This window comes from Caenorhabditis elegans, chromosome V, assembly GCF_000002985.6.
Source record: "Caenorhabditis elegans chromosome V".
NCBI lineage: Eukaryota > Metazoa > Nematoda > Chromadorea > Rhabditida > Rhabditidae > Caenorhabditis > Caenorhabditis elegans.
In genome coordinates, this window is record NC_003283.11 from 6546641 (window position 1) to 6565240 (window position 18600).

The 18600-nt window shown below is 33.8% G+C and overlaps 8 protein-coding genes, 6 non-coding genes and 1 pseudogene across 18 annotated transcripts; 6 read left to right on the top strand and 9 right to left on the bottom strand.

The window, feature by feature from the left end:
• Positions 1–1938: 1938 nt before the first annotated feature.
• K04A8.12 lies at positions 1939–2082 on the bottom strand. Its single transcript, NR_068932.1, has one exon. It is a non-coding gene; the product is annotated as an Unclassified non-coding RNA K04A8.12 (non-coding RNA).
• A 411-nt stretch (positions 2083–2493) lies between these two features.
• K04A8.14 lies at positions 2494–2618 on the top strand. The gene has a single exon (NR_068933.1). It is a non-coding gene; the product is annotated as an Unclassified non-coding RNA K04A8.14 (non-coding RNA).
• A 189-nt stretch (positions 2619–2807) lies between these two features.
• K04A8.20 (Ovule protein) lies at positions 2808–3152 on the top strand (the record flags this gene model as incomplete). The annotated part of the gene is made up of 1 exon (NM_001307846.3): positions 2808–3152. The coding sequence occupies one exon, from the start codon at positions 2808–2810 to the stop codon at positions 3150–3152; it is 345 nt and encodes a 114-aa protein (NP_001294775.1).
• A 280-nt stretch (positions 3153–3432) lies between these two features.
• K04A8.15 lies at positions 3433–3650 on the bottom strand. The gene has a single exon (NR_068934.1). It is a non-coding gene; the product is annotated as an Unclassified non-coding RNA K04A8.15 (non-coding RNA).
• Positions 3531–5546, top strand: lipl-4 (Lipase lipl-4; the record flags this gene model as incomplete). Of its 2 annotated transcripts, NM_072261.5 has the most annotated exons (5): positions 3531–3666; positions 3874–4202; positions 4246–4396; positions 4463–4996; positions 5045–5546. In NM_072261.5, the coding sequence occupies 5 exons, from the start codon at positions 3559–3561 to the stop codon at positions 5156–5158; spliced, it is 1236 nt and encodes a 411-aa protein (NP_504662.1). The 2 variants fall into 2 exon arrangements, with proteins under 2 accessions (NP_504662.1, NP_001300136.1); NM_001313207.3 differs by lacking the exons at positions 3531–3666; positions 3874–4202 and having other exon boundaries at positions 4280–4396; positions 5045–5158.
• On the bottom strand, positions 5214–5295 carry K04A8.t2. The gene has a single exon. It is a non-coding gene; the product is annotated as a tRNA-Ser (tRNA).
• Positions 5547–5699: 153 nt separating the features above from the next.
• twk-10 (Potassium channel domain-containing protein) lies at positions 5700–13616 on the top strand (the record flags this gene model as incomplete). 3 transcript variants are annotated; one of them, NM_001313205.2, is made up of 11 exons in its annotated part: positions 5700–5800; positions 5847–5948; positions 6341–6514; positions 6559–6667; positions 6722–6864; positions 6910–7064; positions 7226–7293; positions 7340–7431; positions 12896–12982; positions 13246–13420; positions 13465–13616. In NM_001313205.2, the coding sequence occupies 11 exons, from the start codon at positions 5708–5710 to the stop codon at positions 13554–13556; spliced, it is 1290 nt and encodes a 429-aa protein (NP_001300134.1). The 3 variants fall into 3 exon arrangements, with proteins under 3 accessions (NP_001300134.1, NP_001364744.1, NP_001364841.1); NM_001377597.2 differs by lacking the exons at positions 5700–5800; positions 5847–5948; positions 6341–6514; ... (3 more) ...; positions 7226–7293; positions 7340–7431 and having other exon boundaries at positions 13465–13556; NM_001377598.1 differs by lacking the exons at positions 5700–5800; positions 5847–5948; positions 6341–6514; ... (4 more) ...; positions 7340–7431; positions 12896–12982 and having other exon boundaries at positions 13255–13420; positions 13465–13556.
• K04A8.19 (Saposin B-type domain-containing protein) lies at positions 7427–7768 on the bottom strand (the record flags this gene model as incomplete). Its single annotated transcript, NM_001307845.1, has 3 exons — positions 7427–7489; positions 7539–7655; positions 7703–7768. 3 exons carry the CDS (start codon positions 7766–7768, stop codon positions 7427–7429), a joined length of 246 nt encoding a protein of 81 aa, NP_001294774.1.
• On the bottom strand, positions 10013–10495 carry spp-27 (Saposin B-type domain-containing protein). The gene is made up of 3 exons (NM_072264.5): positions 10421–10495; positions 10260–10376; positions 10013–10214 (listed from the first exon to the last, which is right to left on the bottom strand). Exons 1-3 carry the CDS (start codon positions 10484–10486, stop codon positions 10065–10067), a joined length of 333 nt encoding a protein of 110 aa, NP_504665.3. The 5' UTR covers positions 10487–10495; the 3' UTR covers positions 10013–10064.
• spp-20 (Saposin B-type domain-containing protein) lies at positions 10975–11563 on the bottom strand. Its single transcript, NM_001356667.4, has 2 exons — positions 11361–11563; positions 10975–11279 (listed from the first exon to the last, which is right to left on the bottom strand). The coding sequence occupies exons 1-2, from the start codon at positions 11553–11555 to the stop codon at positions 11127–11129; spliced, it is 348 nt and encodes a 115-aa protein (NP_001343652.1). The 5' UTR covers positions 11556–11563; the 3' UTR covers positions 10975–11126.
• On the bottom strand, positions 12126–12565 carry spp-26 (Saposin B-type domain-containing protein; the record flags this gene model as incomplete). Its single annotated transcript, NM_001307819.3, has 2 exons — positions 12126–12320; positions 12365–12565. 2 exons carry the CDS (start codon positions 12563–12565, stop codon positions 12126–12128), a joined length of 396 nt encoding a protein of 131 aa, NP_001294748.1.
• K04A8.t3 lies at positions 13117–13188 on the top strand. Its single transcript has one exon. It is a non-coding gene; the product is annotated as a tRNA-Cys (tRNA).
• On the bottom strand, positions 13533–15052 carry spp-19 (Activin_recp domain-containing protein). The gene is made up of 4 exons (NM_072265.5): positions 14741–15052; positions 13874–14016; positions 13737–13817; positions 13533–13689 (listed from the first exon to the last, which is right to left on the bottom strand). Exons 1-4 carry the CDS (start codon positions 14850–14852, stop codon positions 13588–13590), a joined length of 438 nt encoding a protein of 145 aa, NP_504666.3. The 5' UTR covers positions 14853–15052; the 3' UTR covers positions 13533–13587.
• A 355-nt stretch (positions 15053–15407) lies between these two features.
• On the top strand, positions 15408–17543 carry K04A8.2 (annotated as a pseudogene). Its single transcript has 7 exons — positions 15408–15517; positions 15570–16252; positions 16296–16416; positions 16830–16930; positions 16979–17087; positions 17132–17268; positions 17321–17543. Coding segments are annotated over exons 1-7 (1484 nt in total).
• Positions 16855–16915, bottom strand: K04A8.13. Its single transcript, NR_068935.1, has one exon. It is a non-coding gene; the product is annotated as an Unclassified non-coding RNA K04A8.13 (non-coding RNA).
• Positions 17544–18600: the final 1057 nt, after the last annotated feature.

The window sequence follows — 18600 nt, forward strand, 5'->3', positions numbered from 1 at the left end:
TAGTTTTTGTGGGAAATAAAGAGCAAACAAAGCAAAAACTGCAATTTCCCAAAAAATATAATATAAGAGTAAACATTTAGAATTAGTTTTTTAAAAAATTCAATAATTAGAGGAACGGAGTATATCTATTTGAGATTATTGTTAACGTGGAGAGTGTCCCAGATAACTTCTGTAAATTAAGTAGATATTTGGAAATTTTTTCTACAGTTCAAATTATGATATAATCTAAAACTAGACAGTTTTTATTCTGGAAACCTTCAAGGATGACATTCCCTAATTCCCTAAAACATTGCTTATAAGTCACGAGAAAACGAAGAAAAATGAAATGGAAAACCGAGGAACGACGTGGAAATGCATTTATCAGTGTTAAATTCATTGATAAGTTGGGGTCGTCAAATGATGACGAGCCGATAGAAAAAGTAATGAGAAATGGGAGAAAAGTTGGAAGAAAACTTCTTGGGAAAAGAAGGCAAACTCTTTTTTTTTCTACTTGGAGACGTCAGAGGAAGGAAATATGTAGGAGATGATGAGCTCTTCAAAGAAGAAAAGAAGAGAGGAATAAAATATTTGATTCGGTTGTGCAGTCGGCAATGTGGTGTCAGGATTATTACATTCGTTTTCTTATTTTTTAAAAAAATAAGAAAAATATTCAATTTACGGGGGAGTAGATGAGCTTATGGAGCAGGTTTAGAGCATTAGAATTCTCATTTGAAATTGGAATAATTCAGATTTCTAATCATAGTATTTTCGATGCTACGGTACTCGGTCTAAAAATTTCAACGAAAAATTATGAAAAATCGATGATAACTGTGTAGAAAAGAGAGTTTGAATCACAGTACACCTTCTCGCTTTTGACAAAAATTTGTTGTGTCGAGACCGGGCACTTTATTGTTGGCTAAAAATCGTGAAATTTTGCTTATGGGTAATAGCATGGCTTCTGGACACAACTATTTAATGTTTATTGACAATTAAATTCAATAAATGATTTTTATTCAAAACATGTGGTCGCAAAAGGAAAAATATGCTCGTTCAATGAAATCGCTTTAATTGAAATCAATTATGTAATTGATTTTTTTTGTTGCATTTTGCAGCATATTGTCTGGTAAATAGCACAACATTTTTTTGCTGCCACTTCACAAATGGGCCTTATGGTAAGTTTTACGTTTTTCAATTTCAAAAAATATTTTTTTAACCTAGCGTACATTTATTTCAAAATGTTACCACTGATTGTGAGGAAAGGAAAATTTCAGAAAACTCGATAGTCGGCAAAAATTAAAAGGCTTGAGTTATATAGCTTTTCAACAAGCTTCCAAGATTTTTTTTCCAGTTTCAAGAAAAGAGTATCATTTGCTGGAATTATTGTTGGAATAAAAACTCAAACTTTGCCGGGCAAGGAAAATCAGAAAAACTGTAATTAAACTTTGAATACATCAAAACCAGAATCCGAAGGTGTCAAATTCGGTAAAAGTGTCATTCCAAAAAAGATAAATATACATGGAAAACAGGAAAGTATTCAAAACTGTACTTTTTATCGAACCATATAATCTAGAACACTGAACAAGTCTCTCCACCGTTCACCACCGTCAACGTACGGCGAAATGGAAACCGGACGGATTTGGGAAGAAAAAGAGTGAAGAAATGAGAGGGGGAGAAAAAGAGTTTTAAATAATTCACACCACGTTTTCGCGGGTTTTTTGTTCCTTCATCTAAAAGATGCATATCTTCTAAATTGACAGGGGTCAAGCGCGTCTTATGTGTGTTTCTTTCAAATTACAAAAAGTGGGAGTCTCCGGAATTGGAAGAAAAGATGAGTATCAAAAGGGCGCGGCGCGCGGAGCAATCGCGGAACACAACAGTACGTTCGCTTCTTCCTTCCAATACAATTTTATATTTGCATTTCGGACACACGCACGTTTTTTCTCTCTCTTTCTCTTTCTGCTGACCGCACAGATTGTTGTATATCGTCTCTACTATTTTTGGGAGATGCTCGAAGAGCCCACGAGATCGCGATACGCAGAAACAGAGGGTGGTGAACTTTGAAACTCACCGAAACCTCCGATGTTTCAAGAATTGTGACGTAACCACAAGCTAATATTGGAATTATAACCAAAGAGGGTTATCAACTGGGTGAACTGCGCTCTTTAGTTTCAAAATGTTATGTTTTGATTTGAATATTCAAATAAAACTATAAAACCTTTAAAAAAACACTACATTTTCTAAAATATCGGTGTACTGTACCGATTTTTGGAATCAACATAAATGAAAAATCGGATTTAAAATTTAGCGTTTTTTGTACAGATTTCTAAAATGTTCTTATGCTCTGTTAATGCTCCTTTTAAAGAAATGCTTGAAAACTGAGCTTTCACAATTTTGTTAATAAAACTAATTTTTCAAGATTTATATTTTTATTTTTTAGTTGTTCAGTGAAAATTTTAGTAGTCTGAACCTGCAGAATTGCCTGAATTAACTAAAATAACCACATTTTTGGAAAATATGGCAACTTGCCCAATGGAACGCTTAAAAACTCTATAAAATGCTGGCTTGTTATTTGGACTACATAAAAGTAGTTAGAAAATTCTTATGGACGATACTCAGCTTCTAAAATCTTGAATGTTACAACTAATCTTTCAATGACATTTCGAACACAGGTATATTCGAATGTTTGACTCATTGCTCATAATTTTCTTACAAAATCAACCAAATCACGTTTTGAACTCAATGATCATATACACAGTTCAACCTTTGTTGATAATCACTCCACCCGAAAAAAGGTTGCAAAAGCTGATGTAATCGTGCCAGAAGAAGCAATGAATAGTATTTCTTATTCCTCTCATTCATCCATACTTCTCCCCTTCAATTTATTCCTCCGTTCGTCTTCCGTAGTCTGGCTTCTCCCTCATCTTAATACTGTCTTCTCAAGTCATGTCCACATATTTTCCTCGCAAACCCTCAAACGATTTGCACTTCACATACACACACACACACAAATCTTTTGTGCGATGACTACTGAGACTGCGCGACAATTCGACCTACAAACCACTGGAATCCACGAGGGAATCAAAAATCTTGGAATAATATGTATGATGCTCCTGCAATTTCAGTTGTCATCTGTAGAGCTCTTAAAATTATTTATGACTGAAACCGATATTTGATAAAGGCTGTCTGTTATGAATAAAATATCTGAAAACCTACTAGACTCAGCTGTCTAAGTTTAAACAACTTGAGCGACGTGGTTATGTGAATTATTTTCAGAAATTTATATAAAGTGATTCTTCTAGACTTGATAGACAAATTTTCAAAACGATTGGAATTTTTCAGATCTGCACTGACTGCTTTCTGGGCCTAGTTTAGCAAATTGAGTCCCAACTTTATTTTCTGGTTTTTTTTTCAAAAACTAAAAAGAATCAAACAAAAATCTCTCCACTGATACGAAACAAAGTTCAAAATTATCATTTTGTTGTGCTGCAATAGTCTAAAGTTCGCTAGTCAAAAAACAACCAAAACCGAATGTAAACTGATAGGAAAAGAGAAAGAAAATAATAATGTTTTGTGTGCAACATGAGAGAATCAATCAGTGATTTGATGACTGTAATGATCCCATTGTTAATTATTTTATTACTGTCAAATTACTCAAAAAGTGTCGATCTTGAGTTTTATTTAGATACGGTGAGTAATATTTATTTAAAGTTTATTTCTTGTTGGCTGGAAACTCAAATTACGTTTTGTTTGTTTCATTATCAGTTGGAAATAAATTGGCCACTCTTTTTGTTCCGATACATTTATTTCAAACTGAGAAACATCAACTTTAATTTTATACATGTAATTTTTACAATTAATTACTTCGATTCAGATTCAGTAAATTAAGCTTTTCAGCCGGAATTAATAAAATCATGGGGTTACTCAGTTGAGATCTACAACACAACAACAAAAGATGGCTTCATTCTGGAACTTCATAGAATCCCATATGGCCGAGAAGTTCCTACATCGTCAGATGTGAATAATTCCCGTCCTGTTATATTTCTACAGCATGGTTTTCTGTGCTCTAGTTTCGATTGGGTCGCCAATTCACCTCATCAAAGTGCTGGATTTGTGTTCGCTGACGCCGGGTTTGATGTGTGGTTGGGCAATTTTCGTGGCAACACGTACAGCCGGAAACATGTATCGTTGAATCCAGATAAGGACCCGAAATTTTGGGATTGGAGGTGGGAATTATGCCAAATGTTGGAAACTTGTTATAGTTTACAGCTGGGATCAAATATCCGAATACGATTTGCCAGCAATGATTGGAAAGGCTTTAGAAATTAGTGGTCAGGAAAGTTTATATTACACTGGATTTTCTCTTGGCACTCTCACTATGTTTGCAAAACTTTCAACTGATCCAAAGTTTTCTCGAAAAGTGAGTTCTAGACGAGTTTTATTTAGATATATAAAAACTTGTACACTGCTCAGCTTGAATTTTCAGATTAAGAAATATTTTGCATTGGCTCCAATTGGCTCAATTAAACATGCTCACGGCGTGTTCTTATTTCTCGGTAGACACTTTGGCAAAGATTATGAAGAATACGTAAAGAAACATGGGTCCGATGAACTATTTGGAAGTTCTTTGCTTTTTAAGAAAATTGTAAAGTACACGTGTGGTTTATTTGACACTCTTGAAGAATTTTGCTCTGATATTACACTCCTTTTTATTGGTACAGCAAACGAGAATTGGAATCAAACCCGGATTCCAGTATATTTGGCTCACACTCCTGCCGGCTCATCGAGCAATGTGATGGCTCACTTGGATCAAATGTTTTCATATGGCGGAGTTCCAACTTTTGATATGGGAGAGGAGAAGAATTTGAAGGCGTATGGGCAAAAGCTACCTCCTCAGTATAATTTCACAGGTATTGCGGATGTTCCCATCTATCTATTTTGGAGTGATGATGATTGGCTTTCAACAAAACAAGACCTGGAAGAAACGTTGTTCGCGCAGTTGAATTCTCAAGTCGTTCAGGTAATTTCTTTCTCATTTGACATTCAATTCATTAGTTTCCGTTTACAGGGAAGCTTCCGAATTGAAAACTACAACCACTTACATTTCATTTGGGGAACAAATGCAGCCAGCCAAGTTTATAATGTTATAACTGGCATAATTCTTCAAGACGATAACACATGAAACTGATTGATTCATTCTAGTGCTAACCGTAAAATAAAAATATAAAAAAAGAATTCGATCAGGATGAGATTCGAACTCACGCGGGGAAACCCCAATGGATTAGCAGTCCATCGCCTTAACCACTCGGCCACCTGATCACGGCAAAAACACAGTTTAGTTTGTGTACACATCAAAACTCTACTTCTCTAACTCTCATGCAAGAGTAAGAGTATGCTACTCGGGAGTTTTCAAAACGATAACGCATGTTCTTGTTAACTATGTGGCCCAGCATTGACAAAAAAAGGTCCAATGAAAGATCGTAGACGAAACGTGTATCTAACCACGAAAAAAGAGGATTTCCAAACGGTCTCTTCATGCATTCCTGAGAAGAAGCCGTCGAAAAGTGGGAGGAAGCTCACCAAAAAGCACTGCGGATTCTAGTGGATAAACCATAAAAACTTGTTCTCAGCGTGCTTCTTTCTTTACATTTTTGTCTTCTTTTATCTTCTGTTCAAACTTCAACTTTTATTCTTTTTTTTTCTTTTTATCTCACTTTTTTCATTTAACAAAATGGCTCGAAAAGCTGGCGGGTTAGCGGCTATCATGTCCGGGCAACCAGTGGTTGTTGTCAAAAAGAGAAGTGTATTCTGGAGGCTTCGTCACGTAAATCTGATCTTTATTTGATGTTGAGATGAATCTCACTTTTCAGTTAACAAGACAAGGAGGTCTACACGTTGGACTAATATTGTTATGTATTTTATACGTACATTTTGGTGCATTGTTCTTCATGTATTCTGAGAGCCCAGAGGAGGTTTGAATCATATTAATGTTTTCTAAATGTTTATTAAAAGTAATCATATCATTAAATTCAAGTGAACTCCAGAAATCGCTGATAAGATTTGCAAATGTGGGTGCAAATGACGAACTTATAAGCAACTGCCAGGAGCTGTTTTACGCTCAAAATTTGAGCTTCATAATTTTTATGTGCATTTCTAAAAACTAATTCCACATTCCATAGTGCAAAACTGCGTCAAATAGAGCCAACATGTGTCCTAATTAATTTCCTTATAGTTTTACGATTCTAGAAGTATTTTTTGGAAAATTTATTGAAGTTGACATTTGTTTCAGATAGTCACGAAAAATCGGTGCCTGAACTTTAGAAATCGAAATTTTTCGAATTTGAAATTTGATTACGATTTTCAGCAAAGAATTCTTCGACGAGTGGAAAAACGATATGATATTCTACGGGAAACATTTCTCGAAAACGTGAATCGAGTGAAACTTGAAGATTTTTCTGACGAACGAAGAGTTAATGAATCGATCTCCCGATTAATTGATGATTACTCGAAACATATGTTTAAGTTATTCACTAATCCGGTATACTTTCCACACAATATATTGAAAAAGAAAAAAATTCTTAGGTAGCCGCGAACATGTTCGATTGCCTTTTCTATTCTCAATCCAACTACACACCACTTTGGACTACCGACTCTTCTCTTTTATTCACTGCAACTACTATCATTCCTGTTGGTAAGATTAATCATTTATTCAGTGATGATGCCTAGCTATTTTCATGGTTTGAAGGATATGGATACATTGCTCCGTTGACATCAACTGGAAGAATTGTTCTTTGTATTTACGCGGCATTTGGAATTCCGCTGGCTCTTGTCATGATGTCAGACGTTGGAAAGTTTTTTGCAGACGCGTTTGTCAAGTTTTTTCACGAGGTTCGACGAATAGTTCAACGTTTAAAAATGTCTTTAAAAATTCAGAATATAACAGCGTTCATGGTAGTTCTTCTCATATTGCTAGTTGCATATTCTGTGATTGGAGGAATTGCGTACTCAAAAATAGTTGGAGTTCCAATGATTGAAGGAGTCTATTTCAGTACAATCACTATTTTTACAATTGGATTTGGAGATATAACGTAAGAATTTACCTTAAGTTTTTGTTTATTCTGAAGAAGTATCAGAAGGATTTTACTTAAATTTGAAAAAAAGTTCGGAGTCTCTGCCTATGAAGATTAAATGCAAAATTATCTAGACATTTCCCAAGTTAAATTTTTTCAAATAATCCATCATTTTTCAGACCGGGTATCCCTGTATACGTAATTATAATATTCATTGTTTTTGGAGTTGCAATAGTCACTATCGCTAGTGAGTTCAAAAGCTTGTACTCGTCAATTTTAAATACAGTTTTCAGTTGATGTAGTAGCCGCAAACATTATTCATCATATTCATTACATGGGTCGACAAGTTGGAAGAGCAAAAATTATTGCAGATAAAATGCTCAGCGTAAGTCTAGAATAGTGGTATTGGGGGAACACAAATGAATTGATTCACATATTGCCTGCTGAAAAAAATGTTCACTTAAATATTTTTTGACTGCAATTTCGTCTTACGTTAACAAAATTTGAAAACCCAATGCTTGAGAGCAACTCTATATTTTTGAAGGGTTGCATGAAAAATTTGACGGTTGATTGACAATTAGTGCAAATCATACTGGATACTGAATTTTTCTGAAAAATTTGGAAATAGAAATGCATTTTTGAAAAATAGAACTAACTCTGAAAACTGGTGAACATTGAATAAGGGTAACCAGAAAAATAACAGGTAGTATTACCTTAAACATTTAAGTTATGTTAGTCATTGTAGGAGCTTGTTTTTATGCCAACTTTCGTTATCAGTTTGATTGCAAAAGCTGCATATTATCAAAATACCTTGGACTTCCGCATTCGATACTATAACAATAAGCAAAACATGTTTAGTCAGAAACTTTCAAACCAAATTTATTTATTTATTTATTTGAATACGATTTAATTATCGTGAAGAGAATGTAATACACAAAAAAATAAAATACAAATACACAAAAAAGAGAAAATACAAGTAAGAAATACAAATAATCCGATTCACAATTCGTAGATAGAATAATAATAAACATTTTTACAACTCAAAATTATACCTGAAAAATAATATTATGACACAATAAATGTGTAAGATTCATAGTGTTATTTAATTGTAGAACTTAGTACCCTATTCGTGAAAAAGTTTCTTCGTATTTTGGTTTTGCATTTCCCCCAGATGAACTTGGTTTTGGTTCGGGTTTTGCTATTTTTGTCTATTTTGAAAAATTGATTAGTGTCAATGTCAACTTTACTCGCTAGCATTTTTGACAAAAACTGTGTATCGATTGCTCTACGGCGAGCTTCTAAGATTGAAAGGCCGAAAAGACTGTCTCGTTGAACTGCACTCGGGATCATCCGTTCGAATATATTTTCCTTTCTGTCTACTGTACAATTTTCTAGTGAAAGAGTTTTGTACGGGTTCAATTGCTTTAATGTCTTGTTTTTTCGAGGGACTACTTATTTCAGTACCATATTTTAGTATGGGCCTCACAAAAGTTTTGTAGAGCAGAGTGTGGAGTCTCGTATTTTTGCTACAATAGTTCAAGAAGATTTGATGGATCATACTCTTTGCATGCACTAATGCTTTTTTCCAATGCGAAGAGAAGCTAAGATTCAAATCAATTTGAAACCCTAAATCTCTAACAACAGTATTTCGGACAATTGGGCTGTTTTCTATAGTATACTGGAAATCTGTCGTATTTTTTCCTAGTGATATGCATACCGTTTTATCATTGTTTAGCGCTAGTTTTGTGGTTTTTGACCACTGAACTATAATTTCAATTGCTTTTTGTAGGTGATGACTATTGCTTGAATTACTCGGTATATCGGTGTAAAGTTTCAAGTCGTCTGCAAATTGCTTACATTTAATAGTAGGCGGCAATATACTAGGAATTAACAAAAATACCGAAAAGAAGAGGCGCCAAGACTGACCCTTGCGGGACACCACATTCTGCATGTTTAGAGTTAGATAGTGTTTCTCCTACTTTCACTTGAAATGTTCGATCAGATAGGAAGGCTATGATCCAATTGATGAGGTGTTTGTTAATTTTTAAACTGATGAGTTTTTCGAGCAGTTGACAGTGGGGAATACGATCAAAAGCTTTAGCAAAGTCTAGATAAATTACGTCTACTTGGTTGCCTTTATCTAATGCTTCTGTCCAATCATTCACCGCCTCTAGCATACATGTTATTGTTGACTTTCTTGGCCTAAATCCGTGCTGAGCACTGTTCCAGTACTGCTTTTCTTCTAGGTACTGTAGAATTTTTCGTAATAGACACCGCTCATAAATTCTACATAAATGAGAGGTTAAGCTAATTGGCCTAAACTGTGACGCTGTTTTTGGTTCTTGTTCTTACATTGTGTATGTATTAAACAAAGCAAAATCCGCACACAAACCTCAAATCAAAGCGTAAAAGAAGCGAGATCTGAAAAATGCCTGAAAAAATTGGCTCCGAGTTAGGGCACTTCGAACGGCCAAAAAATTTTGTGACTATTGTCAAATGAAAGATCATGGTTGATAACATAAATTCCCACAGTTTCATAAAAATCGATACGCAGCGAACAAAGTTATGATTTTTGACCCGAAACTTATTTGGAGACCTAATATTATATTATAGTAAAAATGCTCGAATTGTTTTGAAACTTTTACATTAAAAAAGTGGTGAAAACTCAGTTTTCATCTATGATAATTTTGGAATTCGACCAACAGAAAACCTTTTCTACCATTTTTATATTTTAATTGTTTATCAATAGTTTGTGTCTGAGCATTCTAGAGAACCTTCAGCATTGCTCGAAATTACTCCAAAAGACCACATTGTTGAAAAAACTTGGCAATTAAAGCAAAAACTCAAAAATTATTCCACTATTGGAAGAATAAATTTTTCCTGTGACTCTAACTAACTTGCAAGTTTCAAATTCAGTTTTTCAAATGCTCAAATATATTGTTGCCATGTAAATACGTACGGCTAAGTAAGAATATATAACAATTTATTTCCGTAAATTATCACACACAAAAATCACATTCAAACTTTATCACAGAAATGAAAAGCTTCACAGATTGCTCGCTCACTGACTTCCCCTTCCACGGCGTCTAAAAATTTGAGTGCAAGATCAAGAGCCATTGAGCACAAAAAATGAAAAGATGCAAGTTGTGGATCGTGTAAGCACTTTCTCTGAAAAACTTCATGTTTGAAAATATGTATCTCAGCTTCACTTACGTTCACAAAATCTGTCAACTCAGTTTTGGTGATCAACTCGACTTTCTTGATAGGTGCTAGGAAAGCGTTAACAGCGGATTGACAATTTGTGCAGATTATATTGGATAGTGTACCACTCTAGAAAAATTAATATTCTAGCTAATAAATCAGTTTACGGTTACCTCTACAACGGGGGAAGCTTGCATTGTTACAGCCAATAAAGTGAAAATGAATAGTGTTTTGAGCATGTTGTACAGTTGGTGAAATGAAATAATGTGTCTCTCGTAGCTTTTAAAGCAAGTTTCCACATCGTTTTGTTGTTTTCAAAATCTGTTTGCAAAGGAATTAATCATCAAATAACTACCGTTATCAGTGTAAATTCGACAAGCAGAACACACTCAAAGAGTGTCATCCAGATCATTTCCGTTTCAAAACTGTTTTTTAATCAACTTGAATTATTTCGAACATAACATGTTGCACAGTTTCAAAAAAAAAATAAACAAGTACATAATCCTTAACGCAACAATTCCCGAAAATGAACTATTTCTGTAAAGAGCAAACTTTTTTTTTTCAAATTTCCCGCGAACCCGGCAACTTAGTGATTGCCTTATTTGGTAATATCCAAAATTTCATTTTATGACATTACATCCAATCTGTATTTTATAGATCCCGTGTACTGTATTTTATCTCTTAGACTTGTCATCCTCTTTCATTGCTCTACATTGACAGCTGATATCTTGGATCTCTTTTATTTTATCAGAACATTGTAAGCTGTCAATATGGGAAATACATTTTTAATCTTTTCATGGAAAGTTCCCATATTACAAAAATTCAAGTTTCATTAGTCATGAAACAAGTTTTCCAAACATTGAGAAATTAATTTCGGCATCAACAAATTGAGAGACGAGTACACGCAACAACGGGATCCGTGTTGTTTTTAAGAAAATCCAAAAACTTGTTGACTCCATCGATCATATCGTTTTTCGCAACTTCACATACCACGTTGATGATATCCAGTTTTGGAGCAAGCTGGCAAATATGCTGGAAGAAAAGTTATTTAATTTTAGAAGCATGCCAAATTTCTAGGCTCTCCATGATATATACGGAGAGCCTAAAACTTACATCGATAAATTTAACAATTTCCTCGTTAGTGACTGATTCAAATTGTTCAATGTTTTTGTGAATCAATGAAAAACCATCTTGACACAGTTCACAAAACATTTTACAGTTTGAAGAAGGAAGTTCGGTGGAGAGCGGCGTTGAAAATCCAATGGTGAATAGAAATTGCACCAAAATGAAAGTAACGAAATTATTCATTATTCAAAACTAAATGTAACAGTGGGAACTCGAAACAATTTATACCTGATTACAGTTTGATTTTTAAGGTTTCCCATCAGACGTCATTTGTTATTTGATACGTACAGTTAAGAATGATAGTATGAAGATGTTTTGAAGTTTGATAGGCTCAAACCATTGATCCAAACTTTACCAAGTTTTTACGTCATAAATATGTACTTAATAATAATAATGCACGGTACAAAAGTGTATTCTCATAGTTAGTTTAATTTTGAAACGATAGGTTTCTACAGAACTTCAGAAAAAATTCAGACTGTACATATAAAGCTACTAGACTTTAATTTGTATTTCTTAAAGGTGGAGCTGCGTAAATGGGGATTTCGAAAATTGGATACATTTCTGAATTTCAGACTATTTTTTCCAGTTTAAGTATACTCCTAATTAGCGATACGCCACCTCCAACTTCCAAAAAATGTAGCTGAATGTTTTTAGGGACGTCATATTGTATTACATGAAATTAATCCGTGATGCAGTTATTAGAGTAATTGAAAGCTTATTTATTGAATACTGAAAGCTTAAAACTGTACAAATTTACAAATAATATTTCTTGTTATCTTCGTTGTTATCACTTCCACAATTGCGTATATATTTGCATACGGTATTCGGATCAGCTTGCTCTCTAATTCCATTGATCAAAGTTAAAATGGCATCCAAGAGATCATCTTTGAGCACATCACATAAAGCTTTCACTATTGGTATTCCTGTTGGAGCTGATTGACAAACGTTCTGGAGATTTCAAAATTTTGGGTAATCGGGTACATTAACCTTACAGTAATAAATGGCTTTAGATTGTTTTTAACTTCATTTTCCAGCACAAGCAATTGAGACTGAACCAGGTAGAGGCCACTTGTGCACAACTGACAAACTATATTCGGGGGGTTCTGAGAATTAGACGAGTTCGCTGAATTTTGGCACAACGCCATAGAAACCAGGGTCAGAAAAATTACTGAAAAATAGGAAGAGGATATCATTTTCGAAAAGAAAATGAAAATTGGAAGTAAATTCCTTCTTTTTATACAAACTTTAGATAACAAAAAAAAACACAGCTAGTAAAACATTAATGTTTTTTGTTTTGTTGAAATTTTCCCCGTGTTATCTCTTAAAATATTACGGGAAAGTAATTGTCGACACAGCTGACAATTATTCTAGTCTACCATAGAACTCACTGAGTAGGAGAGTAATTATAATTATAATTAATAATAAAATTTCACACATATTATTTTGACCTAAAAACCGTATAGTTGAGCTTTCAGCGGAACGAATTAAATTCCAGCCCTACTATAGTATAATCTTTATTTCAGATGGCCCAGAAGATCAGCATCAATCGTGGATTGGGTCTCGGCATGGCACAACTTGGGGCGTTTGCACGAATGGGAATGATGATCAATGTGAGTGTCTGTGCCTCGCGTTTCTGTTGTACACGTTGGGTGTTCTAATTCCTATCGGGACAAACAGCGCAGACCGTTATCGCAGCCCGGTCTATCTATTTTCCATCTTTTCTCTGCTTTTCTACCAAAATCATGGGGGTATAGCTCAGTGGCAGAGCATTCGACTGCAGATCGAGAGGTCCCTGGTTCAACTCCGGGTGCCCCCTAAATACTTTTTGTTTTTAACTATAAATAATGTTTTATTTTTTACTTTTATGATGTAGGTAAGCGCCATGGGTCCTCAAGACGGTCATGCAAACGGGGGCGTGGGAGAAGGTGGGATTGAGATGAGCAGGAAGTCAACGTGGCGAAGCGAAAATGATGAAATTAAAACAAGGAAGAGCACAGCTTTTGAACCAGATTTAGACTTTGATATGATAGATTTCAGACAGCCATCAGGTAAGAATTCTTTAAAAATTGTCCCTCGTATACCTTTTTTGAAGGTTCATCTCAATACCTTTATGGATTCGGTTTTGACAACAATGCATTCGGCTTGGCCGATGGACAGAGTGATGAAGATTCAGTCTTCATGTGAACTTTTTTGATATTTCATTAAACAAAACACTTTAAATAAAATAAACGATAATTGTAATAATCAATCCAAATATTGTGCTAAAAATTCTAGAAGATGTGTTAGGATCGTTTTCGAAGCTTCCATTGCAGAAGTCCTGAAAATTCGGTGTTTAAAAAATTATGCAATATTCATAAAACAAACCCTAGAGCATGTGCATTTAATTTCTCCAGGAAGAGCGTCGTCAATTGTAATATTTGAAAAATCAAGACTGGTGCAGAGGGTCTGAACAGCTTTTAATTTTAATTTACAATTTAAAAATGCAAAATCCAAAAACTTACTACATTGAGAAAAGCCTCGTCCATAGATTTTTCTACGCAACCTTTAATCATAATTGCCTTTTGATCCGGTTTGTTCACATTTTCAACAACTAAACGAATGTAGCATGAAGTTAATGAGGGGCAGATATAGTCAACATAGTTGTCTGCAAAAATTCATTGATCGAAATAGTAAATTTTTTTTTTTTTAATCTCAATTTCTCTATTAGTATCTTGCACTCGAGACCACAGTTCGAAAGGCCATATCATTGTTCAACGTAATGCAATAAAAACGACAGCTTACCTAACGAAAAATATTCTGAATATATTCTCTTAATTTGAGATAGTAAATTCAGATTATAAAAAAAAGTAAATTCAGATTATGTTCATTTTGAAACTTAACATAATTATAGACCAAAACTTAACATAATTATAGACCAAAAAATTTTGATCTTCCTAGATATCTAAAAAAACACATAACTTTAAGTTGAAAAAATAATCAAAACCCGTGTTGTACTTTCGAATTTTTGTTCTGAAAAAAATGTTTCAAAAAATGAACATGTAGCCCGATACAAAAATTTCAGAAAAATGGCTTGCCGGTATCTGGTTTTTTAAAAAATGTTTTTAAATCGATTAACGGAATTCCTTTATTGTGTTCTTGTATATTTTTACTACTATGATTTAGAAATAATTTTGAAAAAAAAATCGCACTAGAATCCGGTGGCTTTCTTGAACAAAAGTTTTCAGCTCGCAAAAACATTAGATAATTTTAAGAAAACAGTTTATAAATGTCGTACGATTTAAAATAGATAATAGGAAACTTTTTTTTTTAATTCAAAAACGTAATAAAATCATAACAAGAAATTTAAAATAGAATTATTTTACTCAAACCTTTCTCAACTCCAAACTCTGACGCTCCTCCAAAACATTTTATAGAATAAGCCGAATTGAAACAATAAGCTATGAATACAAAACAAGAGAATAAACTAAAATATGATGGCATTGCAATACAATATAGACAATTTGTGAAAATAGCTCAACAGGAGACAAATAAAAGTGAAACCTGATGGATTAACACTTTCACAATGCATTGAAAAAGGGTGAACGAGAATTTGGTATGGACGCAAAATGGGTATTCACTAATAGGAAAGTTGATGTTTCGGGAAAGTTCCTGTTAGAAATTGGAGAATATTTGGAAGATTTTAGGGTAATTGCTCTGGAAAAAAAGGTGCGGGATAACCTTTTGAAGATCTGTATCAGGAGTATTTTGTAACCCATTGAGAATGTCATAGTTTCCCCATTTTCATGCAAAATACCTAGATCTTCCGGTGACGATAAAAGGTCTTTCTTGTTTTGGAAATTGTCTTTTGTATTTTCAATTGAACATTATTGTTTTTTTTAATATCAAATAAGATTTTAGGGATCCAGAAACCATTTCGACTAATTTTCAGTAAAAGTTATTCAATCTGTAAAAGTTTTATTAAATTCCACAAGTAGAAGAATACAATTTATTTTTAAATCACTCGTTAAAATACTTTTTCCAAACTGTTTATACAGAATGTGTAATTATACAGACAGTATGATAAATAGAGCAAAAACGCCAGCTCCGTGTCACAGCCTATTTCCCGTTTTAATTGCAATTGGAATTTTATGTTTCATACTCACAATGTAAGTTAAACAATTTTTTTTGCCAATCATCAATATTCGTTCTATTTTTTAGAATTACAAACACTGGAAATTCAAAATATCTCGAAAAACTGAAGTCCCGGCTACGATATCCTTCAATATTCGTAGAAGTGCCGAATTCAATTGAATACAATTTAAACGAATATAATGTGAAAACACACAAAGGATATGTTTCAATGCATCAATTGAATGAAAGGGTGAATTTTTAATATCCAAAAAATTTGCAATCGACAGTTGCCGAAATTACTAAATCAAAAAAAATTGGCAATCAATTATTTCTTCTGGATCGAAAGTTTCCGCAATTTTTCGGCAGCTGTTAAATATATAATTTTGTTAAAGTGATATTTTGTTTTGAGAAAATAATGGCACAATTATGGCACAAACCTGGTACTGTAAGAGTACTGTAGTTTTAGTAAAAAGAGTGGTTGCCTTTTGAAGGGGTTAGAGAATCACTAATTTCCGTGAGCCACAAAATTATGATTTTTATAATAAAAAGTCGTATTACTTCTGGTGTACAAAATTCTCGGATATCAAATCGTAAATCCGACATTACCGGTACCGACTCTTCGAATGTTCAACGAACCAACGTGTGGTATTATATTTTCCGAATGGCTCAGAGTGTCAAAAGAAGAACAACCAAACTATCCGCCAAAACAAATTCCATCTGGAGACTCCGACGCATTCCTCTTATTCGGTTATGTCGCAATAAACAACGAAGTAAGTCTGTTTGAAAGTGAAGCTTTAAATCCTTTAATTACAGTGGTATATAAATGATAAGAATTCGGCATCTGGACAAAAGCCGAAAAACTGGAACAAAATATCAGAGCTAATGGAATATCCAAAAGAAAAGTTGGCCGATGTGGCGTATCACACAGAAGCTTGTAAGTTCAAAAATGACACATAAACCTAAACTTTGGTAGATCCTTCAGTAGTTTGTTGTCGAAATCATAGCTATAACTATAGAACATAATATTTGAAATGAATCAAAATAATAGTAACAATTAAAAGTGGACAATCCACCATTTCAACAATCCAATTTCTTGAACATTTTTGAGGGATTTCATGCGTTCATATTGCATATTATTGTGCTTCTAGCAATTTTAGAATTTTTCGGGAATTCACGGAACATTTCATGTGCAAATTGTTGTAATACTGCTGCGATATTTTTCTTGAAATCAAAAAATCCAACTCAACCCCTCGAATTCAATGGCACAATACTATGCCAGACTATTTAAACAGCGTGTGTCTTTCTAAACCATCGTTCTTTAATTATTTGACTAGTTGTCTTTTTCAGTGTCTGTGTTTTATGCAATGGATACTCATCGATTGGATGGAATGAGTGGTGTTGTCATTGGAAGTATGCAACCGTGGGTTGAAGTTATGGCACTCAGACAGGTAGGGAACTGTAAAGTTAAAGAATAAAAAAACAGTTTGGCATTTCAGGAGCGTTGAGAATATTGACAGTGGAATACAATACATTGGAAATTCAAGAAACGTTCAAAAATCGACTCTCGTCAATTCTCCCTACGGATTTTGTTACGAATTGGCAAAAGTAAGTTTATCACAGAAACTTCACTACAAATCGACATTATACAGCTATACCGAATCATTTGATTTTGCTGCTTCATTTTCATCAATCGAACATTTTGGATTGGGACGCTATGGTGATCCAATTGATCCTATCGGGGATTTGAGAGAAATGTTAAAAATTAAATGTATTCTTAAAAAAGGAGGTTTGAGATTTAGGACGGCAATATTTAAACTTCAATTTTAACCACTTTCCAGGATTACTGTTTCTCGGTGTTCCAATTGGAACCGATGCGATCTCATATAATGTTCATAGAATCTACGGTCCCGTTCGATTAGCACTGATGATGTATGGTTTCGAATGGATTGGCACATTTTCTGGGGATCAAGAGAAATCATTTGATCTTAATTCAATACGACTTCACGAGAAAGATCTATTTGCATTGTCACAATATACAATGGTTTTGAGAAAACTTTAATCTAAGAATTTACAATTTTCCTGAACCAAAAAGTTTTTTCCAAAATGTATGATTAAATTTATTCTCATCTGTACCTTTTCTCCCTCAGTCAATTTCTTCTGTTCCCATCACTGAGGGACCAGTCTCCGCCCCTCTCTTCGCATTGTATAAAAGGGAGCCTCGGACTTTCCACACAGTTATTGTCCTCCTCTCCCATCTTGTCAACCTTCTATTTTTACTGCTTTCCTTTCTAATCCTGTTGAATCTATTATTCCAATAAACTAACTCCCGTGTTGAAAGGTGTTAAACCACTGTGTACATAATTTTTTACAGTTGTTGCACTAGAAAATTATTGGGACGTCCCAGGACATTGTCACATTTTCGAGTTGAAAACAAATCTGAATACTTACAAATCTAAAATGGTTTGTACTAACTCCCTATGGTTTGTACTAACGCGTACACAGTCTGTGATGTATTTGTTAATAATAAAAATTCCATCTCGTAATATATTCATAACAAATACACATTGCACGACCTTTTGCTCTATTTCCCTAATGTAGCCTATTCTTCCTGTACAGGATGAACATGAAATTCTATTCCAAATACTTTTTTATGTTCACGAAATCGTAATATTTTTTCTGAATCTCAGCTAATATAACATCTACAACTATTGATTTCTCTGCTTTAGCTTGAATAAAATTATAAAATCTCGCGAATCTCAAAAATGAAACAAACATCCAATCTGCCAATTTCACTATTCAATTTTTTGTTTGAAAAAATTTTGAATTTTCAGTGAAATCAGACACTTTGGACGTTTCAATATTTTTACATTGTCCATCAATAATATTTGTGTAACGAATTTGAAAAAAAATGCAACAAAGCACATTACCCTGCTTGTAATAAATCTCCTAATTAATTGTTTAGTTGTGTAAACATGAAACGCATTTTTTTAATTTTTCAGGCGCCCGATATTTTGTTCCATTTAATCATTCAATTTTTCAAATCTTACCCTTTGTTTGAGAACACTTTAATCTGACTACACATCAACATTCTCAAATAAAAATTTACCAAAAACAAAAT